Source organism: Oikopleura dioica, chromosome 2 (genome assembly GCF_907165135.1).
Source record: "Oikopleura dioica chromosome 2, OKI2018_I68_1.0, whole genome shotgun sequence".
Lineage (NCBI taxonomy): Eukaryota > Metazoa > Chordata > Appendicularia > Copelata > Oikopleuridae > Oikopleura > Oikopleura dioica.
Genome location: NC_137292.1, coordinates 1,811,604 through 1,827,759, shown reverse-complemented (window position 1 = coordinate 1,827,759; position 16,156 = coordinate 1,811,604). Strand labels below are relative to the sequence as shown.

The window sequence follows — 16,156 nt, the reverse complement described above, 5'->3', positions numbered from 1 at the left end:
TGTATGTCCCACCAAGTGTTCTTAAACAGCGTTGGTACGGGCTCAATACAAAGAGATTATGTAAGAAAAACCACTAAATAACTCTTACTTTTACTCCCTTTCTTCAACCTCGCGAACAAGCTCAGCTTGCGCCTAAAAAAAGAAATTAATTTAACCGTGATTTTTTAAATTAGAGAAAATGATGGCTTATGAATAAAATTTGAAAAAAAGTCCGGAAATTTGGACAATGGTCGATTTTGAATTGTCCCACTAAGATGCCTTAAAATCTTAAAAATGTCCAGATTCGGACTCCGGAAATTCGGAAACCAACTGTTATTTAAAAGACTTCATAATGAAAAATTAACTCTCTCAGGGCTTTTTGCCAATCCTTGGAGGAAAAGTCTTCGGGTTATCTCTTCCCTGCATTTCCTCATCATTTTAACGTCTTGATTTGTATTGATAAAATTGTTGAGTTTAGCAAGAGTCCATTTTGTCATGTCCTCTGATTGTTTTTCATTTGTAGGCTCACAAATTTGACTGCGGTTATTGATCGTTTTCTTCAATTTTTCTTCTTGATTATTGTTCGCGGTCAAAAATGACGAGAAAATTTCCTCGCTCATCAATCTTGTTGCATCTTTTGGTCTTCTATGCTTTTCAGCGTTAAGACATTTGGACAGAAGAACTTCAAATTTATCAAATTTATGATTCGATCCAAATATTGAAGAGAGCTTTGTTCGTTTATCGTTACGGATATTGAAAACTTGACAGATTTTTAATATATTGAATCATGTAAAAGATAACTTATCTCGTCATAATGATCTGTAGGTACGTTTTTGACCCTTCCGAAAGCATGTTCAAGGGTAATGACTTCTTGTAAGATTAGACCAAAGCCCCAAATATCGATCCGAGGAGACAATAGGACCTTCTCATTTTTATATAGCTCGGCTGTTCCATAACACGGCGTATGCGTTAAAACACCTTCTGTCGACGAATTTGATGCTGTTATTGTTTCAGCAAATGCCTTAAATTCTCTCGTCGTCCCGAAATCTCCCAATTTAAGCTATTAAAAAGTAATATCAAACATAAAATATATTTTTTACTGTTAACTGATCTTCCATCATAAAAACATTTGCTGGTTTCATGTCTAGGTGAATTTGCCCTTGCTCGTGAACATATCCTAAGGCAGAGACTAGTTGTGCTCCAATGATGGTTGCTTCCATTATCGAAGTTTTTTCCTTTGCTTGTTTCTTCTCAGAAATCCAATCAACCAAGCTCCCTGCGCCGCATTTTTCCATAATTATGAAACACATATTGACTTGTGCCCATGCTGGCCGATGTTCGTCAATAAATTCAATGAATTTGACAATATTACGGTGTTCTTAAAATAAAAAGGAGCATTAACACCGGTTTGATGTCAAGCCTCATTTTTACGAAAACTCTTCAAGGTTTTTGCTTCTTCTCGTATTTCATCAATGTTCCCAGGGAAAGGGAGAAGAAATCCTTTGACAATAACATTTTTTGCAGTTTCTGTTTGCACAGCTTCAGAAATGCCTCGTAAATTTGATGACAAAAATTTTTTCGGGTCGATGCCGGTGTATTTTCCACCCGACTATAAGAAGTTATATCATTTTAGCTGCGCGTTTTTAAATTTTTCGACATTCTGATCCTTAAGAAAAAATGAATCAAATAAAGATAATATAACTCTCGCAGAGATTCGAGCATGTTTCCGTGCTTCTGTTAATAAAATCTCAGCTTTTTTCCAAATTTTCTCTTGCTTAAATGCGAGTACTCAAGAGATGACTTTTATTCCCATCCTATGAAAAGCTCATGAAGTCTTTTCACATTTATTCAGACGCTCTAAAATTTCTCGTAAAAGCTAGGTCTATTCTTGATTTAATGAGTTTTTTGCAGTCTTACTACATCCGACAAATGCTCAGGAACCCGCTTGATGACAAAGAAGAGAAACTCATCACAGAACTCGTCAAAGCCACGTATATTCGACAACAAGAATATTCTTCAATGCAGCAAAAACTGGTGATACAGTAAATTAAATAAATACTGACATACGAATTAGAAATTCGAAAAAATATTGTCCATTTTTGTTGAATCTTTATTTTGATGAAAAAATTTTAGTCAAGAGAAGGCCTGTGCTCCTTTTTAGAGCCAATCAAAAACCGATGACCATCCCAAAACATATTAAAAGAGCTTTGTAATGGTACATTGTCAGGATTCAGTGGAGTTATTTCGGTTGGTTCTATTGAATTTTCTGCTTCTTCATTCTCTTGACTTTCATCTTTGATCGCGAGACAAAAGTTGAACTTCAATTTCCCGGGAGAAGCTGGTGGCAAATTGAAGAAAATCGCGGTGGAAATAAGAGTTGATGCGATGAGGATTCCAATCGTGAATGTCATGATGATAAACTCACTTTTGAGCATGCATTCTGTTCTGAAGGGATGAACAATGGTCTTGTAAGTTCGATAATCCGACTCGAGAATTTTCTTTTCGAAACAGTTGCCGTCAATTTTCACTCTTCCTTTCAGAACCTGCAAAATGATGAAATCTTCTTGATACAATTTTACTTACTGATAAAGAGTTATCATCAATTTGCGCGCAAATGCTGTTGTCCATCTTATGTTCTTGATTGAATTCAATGCAGAAGTCAATGATATAATCATTCAGTGAGATCAACAAGGCGCAAAGAACTAAGAATAAATAACTAGAATGACTTTGATTAATCAATTACCGATTGATATTTTTGTTAAACTGAGCAAAAACTTCAATACTCTCTGAGCGAGCGGAGCCCAACCATGATACGCTCCTTTTTGTTCAATCATTTTTTGATCGTCTGCGAACTCGATATTTTTCTTGACGCAGCCAGCTTTCAGAACTCTGTTGAGTACCTGCACCATGACTTGGATGATCTTCGGAAAGTAAGTGACGAATGAGCAGAGAAGCGAGATATACGTCGAATTTGAAACAGGGCTTCCATGCACTAAAACAAATTATGGTTAAATTTTAGTACCAGAAATCTCACCCAGAAATCTTGAATAGTAAAAATACACAAGCAAAACCTCGAAGGCTTTCAAAAAGAAGCTGTCAAGAATTTTATGCTCCACTATTATTTTGAATGTTTTTATCAAAATCGTTCTTTCTTCTTTTTTCTTCCCTCTCGTCAGCAGATAAATCGTTATTACGTGGCTTAGAAGCTTTATTGATGCACACATAATCAGCGAGAACGAAACCCATTGAACAGGGTCGACGGCGAGTTCGGAAACAGTGTTATACTCGTACCAGACAAAAACAGGAGGAAGAATTTCGATGATTGGAACCAGCGCGAAAATCAACGAAGATAAAATTGAAACCTTCCCATTCTTTCTTGTGTTGATAAAAACGAAAGCAATGCTGCAGGAAATTGTCGCAAGAAGAAAGCATTGTTGAGTCCAAAAGAAAAGAGTTGTGTCTGGATCATATGGAACCATTTTAATAAGCTTTAATCCTGAGCCTCGCATTTTTTCTTCCGCTTTTTCAGCAAAGCTTGATTTGTCGAGTTTTGTTTTAGTTATCAGCTGTATAGTAAGCATGATGACTTTGATCTTGATCTCGTTTTTGAATTCAGTTGCGTAAGAGTCTCGCTTTTTCCGTTGATTTTCTAAAAGTGCCGAGCATGCACCTATATAAGTTGTCGTTTTTGTTGTAGTTGTAGTTGTTGTTGATGTTGTACTCGTAGTTGTTGTCGTAGTCGAGGTTGTAGTTGTAGTTGTACTAGAAGTTGAAGTCGTTGTCGTAGTCGAGGTTGTCGTTGTTGTAGTCGTAGTCGTTGTCGTTGTCGAAGTTGTCGTTGTTGTAGTCGTAGTCGTTGTCGTAGTCGAGGTTGTAGTTGTTGTAGTCGAGGTTGTAGTTGAAGTTGTAGTCGTAGTTGTAGTTGTAGTCGTAGGTGTATTCGTAGTTGAGGTTGTAGTTGTAGTTTGTCGTTGACTTATTGGTTTGTTGACGTCCTCATCATGCCTCAGTTGTGGCCTTCTTCTGTATTCTCCCTCAATAAAGTAAAAAGAGTCCTCATCATCAAAGGAAGAGTCACCAGATGAATACCAGGGGGTTTCCACGAATATCCGGAAATGGTTTAAAATTCTCAAAAGAATATCGACCACTCGTAATATTAATGATGATCTCTAGAAAGCGTAGATCACATTTTCCCAAAATTCGAAGATATTCCTGGAAACCCGTCTGGTCAGAATAAATTGGCTTAATCAAAATGAAGTCACTGCTTTCATCGTCGCTGCCTTCATATGAATCATATGATTCTTCAGTTCTTTTAGGGCTTTTTAGATCTTTAAATTTATTTAAAGAAAATTATTTGAAAAGCCTATCTTTGTCGTTTGGTAATTGATCGAACTTTTCCAATAGAACAGATCTCCTCTAGGTCATAGTTCGAAATATTGACGTTTGCCACTTTATGGGAAGACAGGTCGGTGAACAAAATATCATCCTTGATTCCAAAATCGGCAATCACTTCATTCAAAACAGCAGAAACCTGTCAAACGATCCATTTTTCCTTACAGCTCATAAGATTACCTCATCTTTGTCGAATTCTTCTGAGTGCCAAACAGTATAAAATCGTGAAACAACTCTCTCCATTCTTTCTGCTCTTGAATCAGCTTCGAACCTCCGGAAAAGAAGACATAAAAGAAAAATCCTCATGGTCTCGGTTTGACTCAAGGAATGAGAAATATCTTTCAAAAACCAGATTTGATAGGCGACCGGTTTAGTTCTCACGATCCAATTTATGTGTTATCAATAGTTCATTTGTATCAAACGCCTTTACTGAGGGTTACAATTTTGTTCGCAAAGAATCGGACAGTTGTTGTTTTTTTAACGACAACTATTATTATTCCTCTATGAAAAGAAAGGGACGCCACACAATTCAAGAAACATAAATATTCGTTTATTTTATCATCATGCTTTTTCAAAATAAAAAATATTCGCCTGGCTCCCTCTCGAGTGGCTCTTGATCTTCTTTTCTTTTTGGCGGAAAAGGCCGAATAATGACTTTGGTTCATCTTTTTTGAAATGAGACGGGTTCGTATGCTGCAAATACTTTTGGTACATTGAAAAACGCCGGCCTGAGAGAAGATTTTTTCGAGTTTCATATCAAATAATTAAGTGAGAAAATCTTTGATCCCTTGTCTTCGTTGATTGCAGAAGTCGGTATGTAGAGGGGTTCAACTTGGGTTGATTGGGAAGAGACTTTTTTGCCGTCGGTTTGGAACGTTTCCAGGATCATATTCTGAGCACTGATTATTCTTTCCACCGTGAGGGAGATGGAGTAATCAATCATTCTGAGAGGGAATTTTTTTCATATTTATTCCATGTCAATTTTTAAGGCAGACTCCATAGGCCAAAAAACTATGAGATCGTGGTCCTGTGACTAAGTCTAACTCTTCATCGACCAAAACATTCTATAATCAGTAAGAAAAGTAAGTTTTATGATTTCTGAATTAGATTCCTTTCCTAATTATAGAAATCAGAGAAATGCCCAGAACAAGTCCAGCAGCACCACCAAGCTCGGAGAAAAACTGCTGCGCGGTGTAATCCTCTTCTTCTTTGTGAACAGTCGAAGTCAATGTTGGAAAGAAGACTTGAAAAGCGGCGACGTCGATACCTTTACTGCCTTCTTGGCTTCTGAAGCCTTCCAAGGTTCTAAGAATAAGTGAATTCTGGTCTTTAAGAAAGAGGAACTTGTGGATGGGTTGATGATATTTGGCGTACTCCACGCTGCGGACGTAGTTTTTGTATTCGCAATCTTTGGGACAGTCGCCGCAGTTTTGATAGTTGAAAGTGAAGAAAATCTAAGTGAGGTTCAAAATAATGATTCGGGTTCAGAGGACTCCTCTTCATAGTCTAAACGTAAATCGTCGCCGTTACAAAATATAAAAATAAACTCATAGAATATGATTTTGTTCGAATATGGTTTGAGAGTTTGGTAATTGCTGTCTCTAGAAATTTTCCGTCGCATATTCTGTGAACCCGTTTCTTTGTAACGCAACGAGCATGAACAATGAAGGTGCAATTCGGGATGTCTTGATACAAATCGCCTGGGTTTTCGATGTATGGAGGTCGACAGCCACATCGTTTGAAGATGTGATGATACTTGCAATCCATCTTTGAAGTATAATGTAATGGAGGAAAATGATTTGGGGTGGTACCTGGCATTTTTCGTAAGAATATGTTCGATAAAAATAGAGATCTTTGGTCGCGCAGCTTTCAGATTTCATCTCGTATTCATGACGAAAAAGAGAGATTTGACTTAATAAATCGGGCAGGGCAGTGGTTCGCTGTTTCATCAGCATCAATTCTTCATCCCCGTCTCCGTAGAAAATGCTAAGGCCATCAACAAATTGGAGGGCTCCAGTTGTCTACGGGAAAATGAGGAGCCGGAATGGGTAAAAAAAGGTACCTGATCACTTTTATTGTAGGCACCATAAAAGACCAGTCCAGATTGTGGTCCAGCAATTGTTATTTCGCCGAAAGACTCTGAAATCAAAATTCTATATACTGAGACCAATTGCTAGGTTCCGCAAATTTAGTTACCTAGATTATAAAAAAGACATTTTCCATATCTTGTCGTCTTCATTTGAGGAAGTGGGCAGTTTTTCATGTTGAATCGACATCTGAGCGGAATGATTTCAGCAGCTGTTTTGTCGAGAAATTCGTAGAGGCTGATGTGGCTCAGCTCTGCTAGAACGCGGGAGACATCCATTTTCTCGCCTTCAATCACTTGATCTTGCATGTTTCCATAAAGAGCTTAAAAAAATGAAAATAGAAAGGGCCAGAAAAATCGGGGGAGCCATTAACTAATTGTACCTGGGATGAGATGGTAAAGATGGGGGTATTCTGAGTAGAACTCCTTAATTCTCCACATCGAATGCTGCGAGTTCAGGCAGATGTAAATGTTCGTCATGTTCATCTTGCTCATCGGATGAGTTACCGTCCGAATTGAAGTCGGCCGAGATAAGTACAGTCGGCAATTATTGTTGATTGTAAAAATCTACTAGGTGATAAAAAAGAAAAATATAAAATTGACTTACAGAGTAAAAAGTAGCGACCGAAATCAAAATACCCCAAAAAACGCGGCGTATAACACTGATTTTCGTGTTGAATAAAAAGCTGATGTTCTCTATCATCCCGTTTGAGTAAAAACCTGGTTCGTCTTCAATTTCAATCTCGACAGTCATTACATAGCATCGCTTGATGCATTATGCATTCAGCGAATTGATGATTAAAAAGTCCAAATCAAAAAAAGAAAGTCGCTTGATCAGAATGGTCCGATTATCGGTTTTTACTCTGTTCGACTTTCTCGGAAAATTGAATTTTTGATTGTTTTTTGAATGCGTATACTCTCCCTGAAGGTGATACTGAACCAATAATCGGGGTGCAGTAGAGAGACTGTAAATCACTTAAAGCGATTCCAAGGGTAATTATAACGGATAACCACTGGTCTAAATATGTCTTCGAAAGCACTTTTCAGCTAATTGAATGATGTTTGCACTCTATATCAGTTTTCTCCGAAAAGAGGCCAATAAAATATAAAAAAAACGTTATCATTCCCGGAAAATATGAAAGTCATCCTGCATCAAATGAAATAATTGAATAAGTCTTTGCCAAAAGTTGCTTTTCCATAAACACAGGATTTCCCCGAAACAAGTTTTTCCTCAAAAACGACGATTTTACAATATCGTAAAATCGTCGTTTTTGTTTTGTAACGAAAAACAGAATGACGGAAAATCTTGTTTTCGGGAAATTATCGCTTTAGGAAAAGCAATTTTTGCCAGTTTTTTCGTTTTTTTTTCAAAAAAATGTTTCTCGTTTTATTATTCCGGATTGGAAGTACAGTCTTTGAGCCATTTATGGAGATGAAGCATTGAAACACTCATTCTTTGTTTAGGATCAATACAGATAAGTCTGTAGATAATGTCTTTTATATCGGGATCAAGTGTTAAAGCACATCGTGATGGAAAGCGAACGCGAGTTTTGAGCTGTTCCTTCAGCATTTTTCGCACGTTCGAGTCATCATATGGCATACTGCCGCAAACAATTATATACAGTATGACTCCTAGTGACCAAGAATCGTGCTTTCGCGGATCGTAAGCATGGCCTTGAATAATTTCTGGCGCTGCATAAGCGGCTGAGCCACAAAAAGTCCGCGAAAGTATTATTTCACCATTTTCGTCGAATTCGATTTTTCGAGCGAAACCAAAATCAGTAAGTTTGACTGTAATTCGGGTCAACAAATAAAAAATATTTTTAGTATTTTTTCGAAAATTTTATGACTAAAAGTAAGTTTTCGGTGCTATTCTCAAATCCATAGTATAATCATGCTCAATATTGAAGAAATCGTTGCTGATACCCTTAATCTTGTGTATGGCTGTACTATGGGTTCATGTCTTACACCAGTTTTTTCTATATTTTCGATCATTTTAGCTAAGAAGCGGGCCAAGTTTTTTGGCAAAAATAAAAATTATGGTCTTCTCGCTAAAAAAAACTTTTTTTTTTTGTTTTTATTGCCGACCCAAGACTGATAGATCATCTTCCAAAAGTATATTCTCACATTTAAGATCTCGATGACAGTAGCCCAGTTCATGGCAATATGATACTGCTGATGAAATTTCCATGAACATTTTTTGCGCTACACTTTCATCTAATGCATTATTTTTCTGGATGTACCTAAGCAGGTCTCCCTTTTTCCCATAATCCATGACAATGTATATTCTTCCATCAGAGACGGCAAGAATCTCATAGACTCTGATAATGTTCTTGTGGTTTAATTTTGGAAGGATTTCTAGCTCTCGCGGGAGGAATTTTTTCACAAAGTCGTCTGGGGCATTTCTCTTGTCGATGCATTTTATCGCGCAATCGCAATTAATTTTACGAGAAAATGCCAGACGGACTTTTGAGTATGCTCCTTCCCCGATAGATCCTCTGTTGACTATGTAACCACGAGGCTCTAGGATTTCCTCATCGCTCATTTTTCAGTTGTTTTTTACCGGAATAAGTTTTGAGAAACTGGTAACTCTGAAAAAAAAGTCCCTTTTCGACCCTTTTTTCTTTCTTTTTTTTTTGTATTGAAATCCCTTTTTTTACTTACCTTTTATAATGGGGTCTTGGACCCCAAAAGTCCAGAGGGAACTGACGCTCTCGTACAAAAAACACCATTTGAAAATTTCAATTCTAGAGACAAAAAAGTCAAAAACAAATTTTGTTGAAGCAATATAATTTATTCCCGTACACTGAAGATTGAAGTGTTGTTCAGCTTTTTTCAGTTTTAGTACACAGCTCTCAATCTGTTAATTAATGATAAATTTGGCGGTTAACATTTTCAACTCTACGTTAGTTTGTTTTCGATATGTACAGATATAGGAAGAAAGGCAACGGATGATAAATTTGAGATTTTCTTTTCAGGATTTTCTCTGTTTTTTTTTCAGGATGAAGTACGTCGTTTTTCCAGTAGGTTTATAGTTAGGAAGGGCTTTTACTCGTTCATGATCTTATCGTAAATTTCCTGAAGGAAAGTTTTACTTCTGGTGAAAAATGAGAGACAAAGTCACCTTGGAAAAGGCAGGTTTAGTGTCGACTTCAGCTGGTTCAATTGCCACGTTTTCATCGTTTTCTCCGCTAGAAATTTCGTGTTTAAAAATCTTTTTTGTTTCAGATTTTTCCTACAGTTCATCGATGGTAAGTTCCTCCTCATCAAAGCAATTGGTTTCCTCCATCTTGATCTTCTTTGGCGATGGCTCTTCAAGACTACCCTCGTTTGAGTCCTCGTTGATTTCGATCGAGCACTGTTCCGAGCTTATCCCGTTTCCGTTTGTCAGATTTTGCGAGCCATTGGAGAGCAAGGAGGAGTTGTGAAGGTTTCCGATGATGTTTGGCAACTGGGAAGTGGCGGCGACGATGGAGAGGCGAGGGGCAGGGACTCCTGGTGGAAAAGCCTCTTCGCCATGCTGCGATTTGCTGAAAATTAAATGAAGGAACCATAAAGAAAAAACTGGAGCGATAATATGGGTTTTTGTATCTTGGAGCCATCGAAGTCGAAAAACTACTAATTATTGGTGCCAATACACCGCCTTGTGGAATATATTATGTATAGTATCTTTCAGTGAAAAGTAAATCAACACCTTGAAACTTACCAGTGAGAGTTCAAGTGGTCCTTTCTTCGAAATCGCTTGTTGCAGTGTGGGCACTCAAACGGTTTCAATCCTGTGTGGATAAACTGGTGTTTGATGCAATTTGAGCGATCAGTGAATCTTCTGCCGCAGACTTTGCAGGTGTACGGTTTGGTTTGGCCCTCGAGTTTGACAGTTGACTTGGAAGGAGACTTCATCTTGAGCTTTGAGGCTTTGTCGGGAGAGAGATCGGAATTGAATGAGCCAAGATTCATCATCGAGACACCTTTGATGGCGGATTAAATATGTATGGTGACATTTCTAGAAAGTCTTACCAGCGAATCTGTCGAGAGCGAAGGAATTGGCCAAGGAAAAGAGAGCAGGATTAAGTCCTGGTGTTCCCATCCCAACAGGCAAGCTTTCTGGCTTGGTTTCCGTCTCCTGTGCTTCTTCTTTGCTTTCTTTGACATTTGTGACATCCGCCTTATGAGGGAATGTTAGAGGAGTGTACTCCCAAAGTGTTCTTTATCTTACCTGACTTTCGTCGGTCTGAGGAAGGCTTGGGCTCGGAGTTGGGACGGAACTTGTCCCGTTTTGAGGAGGATTGGTGATTCCATTCAGCGAGGAAGAAGCGGCATTCTTCGCGTTATTCGTCAAGATTCTGAAATAATCCATGATCAATAATTCTAGTCCGGGAATTAAGCCTCCCCTTCTCATTTATTATGCAAGTCGTTATTCTTTTTTCCGAGGTGCCACGTGATTACCGAGCAATAGAACAATGCGCCCGGGCGGGGATATTTTACGAGGGTCTGCTTGCAATTGAAAATGCCAATTACTCCCTTGATGCATAAATTACCTGTCCTCGTCACTGGGGCCCTTTCCAAAAGTAGTTAAATTGTTATGTGCCAGGAACAGGCTTATAACGATCAAAAAATAAGGGGGTATCTTAGCTTAACTATTTATGGGAGATTGAATCAGTGTACTCTTCTATGATTTCAGCCAGTAGATTAGTCATTGGATACTCAGCAAGATTCTTAATTGAAATCACTGGGATCAAACTAGAATCGCGGTTCCCACGATTTCGAATGATTTCCGATCGGCTTCACTGGGCCCTTTGATGACTTGGACTTGGACGGGAATAGGAAAGCTTGGGCCTAAAATAGGACACACAAAGTGGAGGAGGCATTCACGCGAAGAGTTCTCACCGCCGCCTGCTGAAACAACAATTTACAAAAAAAAAAGCCGTCTAGGGTTCATCATCATCAAAATGCTCAGTTGCGGAAGCGAGGCTCATAAATAACCGTCGCTAAATAATTCTCCTTGAAAAGGAGAACAGGGAACCTGCGCATGCAATTACGATCCGAGAGCACCAATAAACCCGGCTCGTAAAGAGAGTGCTCTACTTGCACCTGCTCCGGCCAAATGTCGGATTCCGGAATGTCTTAGTAGTTGTGTTTCAAAAACCGTTCGACAAAAAATTATTGAAAAATCAAGAAAATCATGTCCAATAAAAATATCGCCATATGTTCCCTGGTGCCGAAAAACCACTGGCTCCTGCCTCTGAGAGGCGCCATATGGCCCTCGTCCAAAATTACAACGAAAACAGGAGGGCCTAGTGTTGAAAGACAGCTCGGAAGATAGATGGACGCTTACCCGAATAGATGATCGTAGCTGCGGACTTTTTGCATGATCGTCCAGTAGGAAGTGTTGAGCGCATCGTATTGCTGCTGAAGAGTGGCGAGCTTCGTGTCCCGCTCGCGGATTCCTCGTTGTTGGTCGATCACGATTCCTTTCAATTCGTCGAGAAGACTCATTGCCTAAAAAAATTGATGAAAAAAGTTTTATCTTTAGGGCTTTCAAGGACTCCAATTAGCGATCAGAAAGCAAAGAGGACCAAAAAAATAAAGAAAAGCGCATTATTTTTTCCCGAAATTCGAGCTTACCTTTCAATTTTTTAATTATTCGTAATTTTCTTAATATATTTTTAAAATATTTCTCTTTTTTTTTGCAAAAAAATAATTGCTCGGTATAAATGCGCGAATATAAATGTAAAATAAAATGTTTAATTTGGCGCTTGGCAAACAGGGTACCGCTCGACAGGACACACGGTTCCCATTGATGTTAATCATTCAACGGATGGCAATTTCCCGTCAGATCTAGAGACGGTCAACATCGTTATTTTCAAGGACCCTTCCGCAAGAGCCCTAAAATTCGCACGCCTGGGGCAGGAACAAGCGCGCTCTTGAAATTTTAAATTTGGAACGCTGCTGGTTTTGTGAAAACGAGTTTGTCTCGATTACAGGGAAATTAAGGGTGTCACTTACCAATGGATATCTCTGATAAATAGCCGTACCGCTATTTTGCTGCTGCCCGAAAAAGACTCCCCCATTTCCTCTAGAATTCTTGTGCATTCTCGAAAATAAGACGTTCTTGATATGAAAGATCTGTTCGGGCAATGAAAAAGTAAGAGTAAAAACGAAGCTTCAAGAATTTGCACAAGAATGTGCAAAAACTCGCACTTGTGCTTGATTTGATCTTTTCCGGATTTGGTAACACTTTGGTGTATTATTTAAGATCGGACTTTTAGAAAGGCAAGTACAATTATTTGCCCTCGCCGAGCGTAAACTCGTTTTCCGCAAAAGTAATTTTAATATGTCCAGAGAGGATAATGGCTAAATCCTTAATTTCAGGAAATCACGGGGCGTGAGCTTTTGATCTTCCAGAGTCCCAAAAATAGAAAATTAAAGTGGTAGTAAAATTTCAAAGAAAATCTAAAAAAGGCATTTTTATCAAAGCACTTAAAATTCAAGTTTTTCAAACCCGAAATCCCCATCCTGACCAGAAAAAAAAAAGATGTTCTTACCTTCAAACTCGCCTCAGCATTCAGCATCATATTCGAGCTCGGCGCATAATTATTAAACCTAAACGAATTCGTTCGAAAAGAAGTTCAAAAATCATTTTTCGATGAAAGAACTCGCGCCGCTACATTATTGCTATTTGGAGCTCTTGGAGCTCAAGTAGCTTTGGCGAGATTAATCCTAAAGCCCTAGTCCCTTCCCGCCACTTTTCCTCATACTGGCCATATGCTGGCCGAGCCCTTAAGATCAGGCCAAAGGCGCTTGTCACTTGAGAACTCGGGGATGATCCGCGCTCGGGGCCACGCTCGCTGCCCTCAGTGCCTTTTAGCATTAAGGCTCTACCCGGCTCTAGAGAGGGAGAGAGGGCCCAAGCTTCAAGACTCGGAGGATGAGCCTCACAAATGGCCATCGAAAAAGTTCTCAACGGTAAATAGGATCATCCGCGAAGCCCCGGAGCGCGTGACTTCAACAACTCAAAAAGAGCACTCAGATGGAACATAAGCTCTTAGACTCTGAGCCAAAGTACTGTACATTCAAAGCGTTTAAACAGTCACTTGTTCATAAAAATGAGAGGAACTAGGGCTTTTTCATCGAAATTTATCTCTTTATTTTTACCTCATCGCCATTTTCGTTGATTAAAATCTCCAGTTTTAAAGTCAAAAAGAATGTCTGTATTTAAAGTATTCTGGACCCAGTGCCTCAATAGGTATCACCCCTTCTATCCTCCTGTCCTCCTGTCGCGTGACAGTAGGTAGGCAATCTCTCAGTTGGAATCTGCGGTTGTTGCAGGCCTCTTTTTTGACACTTTCGCTTTTGACTTTTCGGGCGAAAAAAAGGGAATGATTGGAGATGCAGGTAATTTTTCTAGTAACTCGTGAAGTGGTATCGGGAGGAGTATGGCGCCCCCCAGTTTTACTCGATGACCGCCATTGTGTTTTTCGCTAATTAGAGCCGGTTTTATTGAAGGACATCACCGTTCTAGTGCCAGGCGCCTCTCGCGAGGAGAGAGGTGCAGTAAAATAAAATAATAACGAAAACGAGCGTGCAAGCATGAATAAAGATGAAAGGCAAATGCGCGGGGTAATGCCGACCCGGGACAATGAAGATGACGGGGATGATTGGACGCAGAGGAAGACAGGAGTACCAGATGCTCAGTGCTTGTCTCGGGAAACGGGGATTATCGGGTATTGGATTTCGGAGGAAAAAGGGTTGAAGATGATTTTTTTTGTAAAAAGGAAAATCAGGTTTATTATAAAATTTTAAATATCTTGATAAAAAAATCAGTAGAAAAAATTTTTTTCGTTAAAAATTTTCTCGATTTTTGGTCAAAAATTACAGAAAGTTTAGCCAAAGGAAGTTTCCATTCTTCGAAAAAAAAATTCCCTGGCGAGTTTATTTTAAATTGATCGGATTTCCAGTACATGACAGGTCCGTCAAGGGTACCCTAATTGCGGAAAATTGCCCAAACAAGTGGGCCCGAGAAAAAAGTAAGGAAAGTGAATTTGTTCCGGACAATTCGGAATCTTCGGTGGCGCACGGACGGTGGTGGCGGAGCACGCTAGTTCTGGGTTTGTTTAGCTTTGAGTAATTTACTTGGCGGTGGGGATTTGTTTTGTCCCGATTTTTCGCCTCGTTAGGGCGGTGTTTTGCCAGGGGAGGAGAACTTGAACCGGTTACCGGACATTTTTCTTGAATAAAACTTTCATGATTTCAAAAATCAAAGATACGACATTAGAAAAAGAATTTGAAAAAGCGCGGAAAAAGACAATCATTTTTGAAGTTCCGTCAATTCAGAGAATTTGAGAACCGTCAATTACGACTCATAATTATCCCAAATCATCATCATTAGAAATCCCACCCTTTCACGCCTAATAAAACTCCCACGAGTCCTCAAGGTTCTCATCGTCAGTGAAAAAAAGGCGCGCCGCAGGGGGCGCTGTTTAATTTTGAGTACCGAGTCACTGATCGCTAATTGGACCGTCCGCTTTCTGCAACAGACTTACCGGTTTCTGCTTTTCTAGCGAAGCACTGGCGGCGCACTTTTCATGCAACTTCGCCAGTTCTTGGAGGAGATTTTCGTAGTTGGGAATTTTCGCGATGTCGAGGTTCTGGAGACTTTCTGGCGGAGATTCCAAGGGGGGAGATTCTAGAAAAAATTCGTCAGGATATTAGTGTTGAGAAATGATAAACAAGGGGTCATTTACTTCAAAAAGTATTTTTTTGAAGATATTTTCTGCTTTCTTTTTGAATAAAAAAGCCGCACGCGGCTTTTCCGGTCATCGCCGATGACTCATCGTCAATTCTGAATATTTCTTCGATTTAGTTTACCGATTTTTTTCTTTGAATTCGGTCGTTTTGATTCTAGAGCTGGAAATAATCTCTTTTAGGTTTGCTTGAAATTTTCTCGCTTCTTCTTTTTCGAAAAAAATTGAGAGTAAATTATGCGTGATCTACCAGTGGCGGTTCGAAAATGAGAGCGATTTAAGTTGTGTACCGCCACCTTATTAACTCTCGACGGGGGATCAAGGAAGTCGCCTCGTCGGTTGCCAGAAGAAGAAGAAGCGACTCTCGTCCTTGTCGATGGAACGAGGGCGCTCGCGAGGGGAGAGGAAAAATCAACTAAGAACTCCTGGAGTGCGCTACTCTTCGAGGCCAGCTCCACTTTTCGACTAAGTGGTCGACTCAACTAAAGACTTTAAAACCCAAAAGCCGAAGTTAATAATAATAATATCAAAGGCTTTTATTTAAACAATTTGTTAACACATTCAAACCGAAAAACAATTGTTGTACTTTTTTTTCTTTGAAAAAATAGTATTTCAATAAATTAACTATGATTTATAGTTTCATGAATAAAAAGGTCATCTCAGAAGTTTTCTCGTTTTTGAAGCCAATGTCATACTCGGATGAAATCCTTTTTGAGAATCGGAAAAATCGTTAACTTTTTGGGGGAGTTTCACTTCCATTGATGGAAAAAGTGCCAAGCTTTTTCCTGATGCGAAAATCATGAAACTTATCGATTTTTTCTTACCATTCATTGTTCAGTTCTCTGTTAAAGAAGATAGAAGAACGTTTCTTGTTTCTCGTTAAAAAAGAACGAGAAATTACTGATTTCCCCTACTGATGAGGACACTTGTTTCCCCGGTCCCTACTCGCGCTCCT

General features: G+C 39.1%; 2 protein-coding genes across 3 annotated transcripts; both read right to left on the bottom strand.

Annotated features, from left to right (window-relative positions):
- Positions 1–7,841: 7,841 nt before the first annotated feature.
- LOC145696154 (testis-specific serine/threonine-protein kinase 2-like) lies at positions 7,842–9,168 on the bottom strand. The gene is made up of 3 exons (XM_081773148.1): positions 9,122–9,168; positions 8,546–9,048; positions 7,842–8,248 (listed from the first exon to the last, which is right to left on the bottom strand). The coding sequence occupies exons 2-3, from the start codon at positions 9,000–9,002 to the stop codon at positions 7,848–7,850; spliced, it is 858 nt and encodes a 285-aa protein (XP_081629274.1). The 5' UTR covers positions 9,003–9,048; positions 9,122–9,168; the 3' UTR covers positions 7,842–7,847.
- A 68-nt stretch (positions 9,169–9,236) lies between these two features.
- LOC145696711 (uncharacterized) lies at positions 9,237–15,550 on the bottom strand. Of its 2 annotated transcripts, none has more exons than XM_081773793.1 (9): positions 15,326–15,550; positions 15,001–15,143; positions 11,793–11,956; positions 10,674–10,800; positions 10,475–10,622; positions 10,164–10,425; positions 9,697–9,987; positions 9,582–9,648; positions 9,237–9,535 (listed from the first exon to the last, which is right to left on the bottom strand). In XM_081773793.1, exons 3-9 carry the CDS (start codon positions 11,951–11,953, stop codon positions 9,506–9,508), a joined length of 1,086 nt encoding a protein of 361 aa, XP_081629919.1. In that variant the 5' UTR covers positions 11,954–11,956; positions 15,001–15,143; positions 15,326–15,550; the 3' UTR covers positions 9,237–9,505. The 2 variants fall into 2 exon arrangements, with proteins under 2 accessions (XP_081629919.1, XP_081629918.1); XM_081773792.1 differs by lacking the exons at positions 15,001–15,143; positions 15,326–15,550 and adding exons at positions 13,003–13,060; positions 13,613–13,825.
- Between the last annotated feature and the right edge of the window lie 606 nt (positions 15,551–16,156).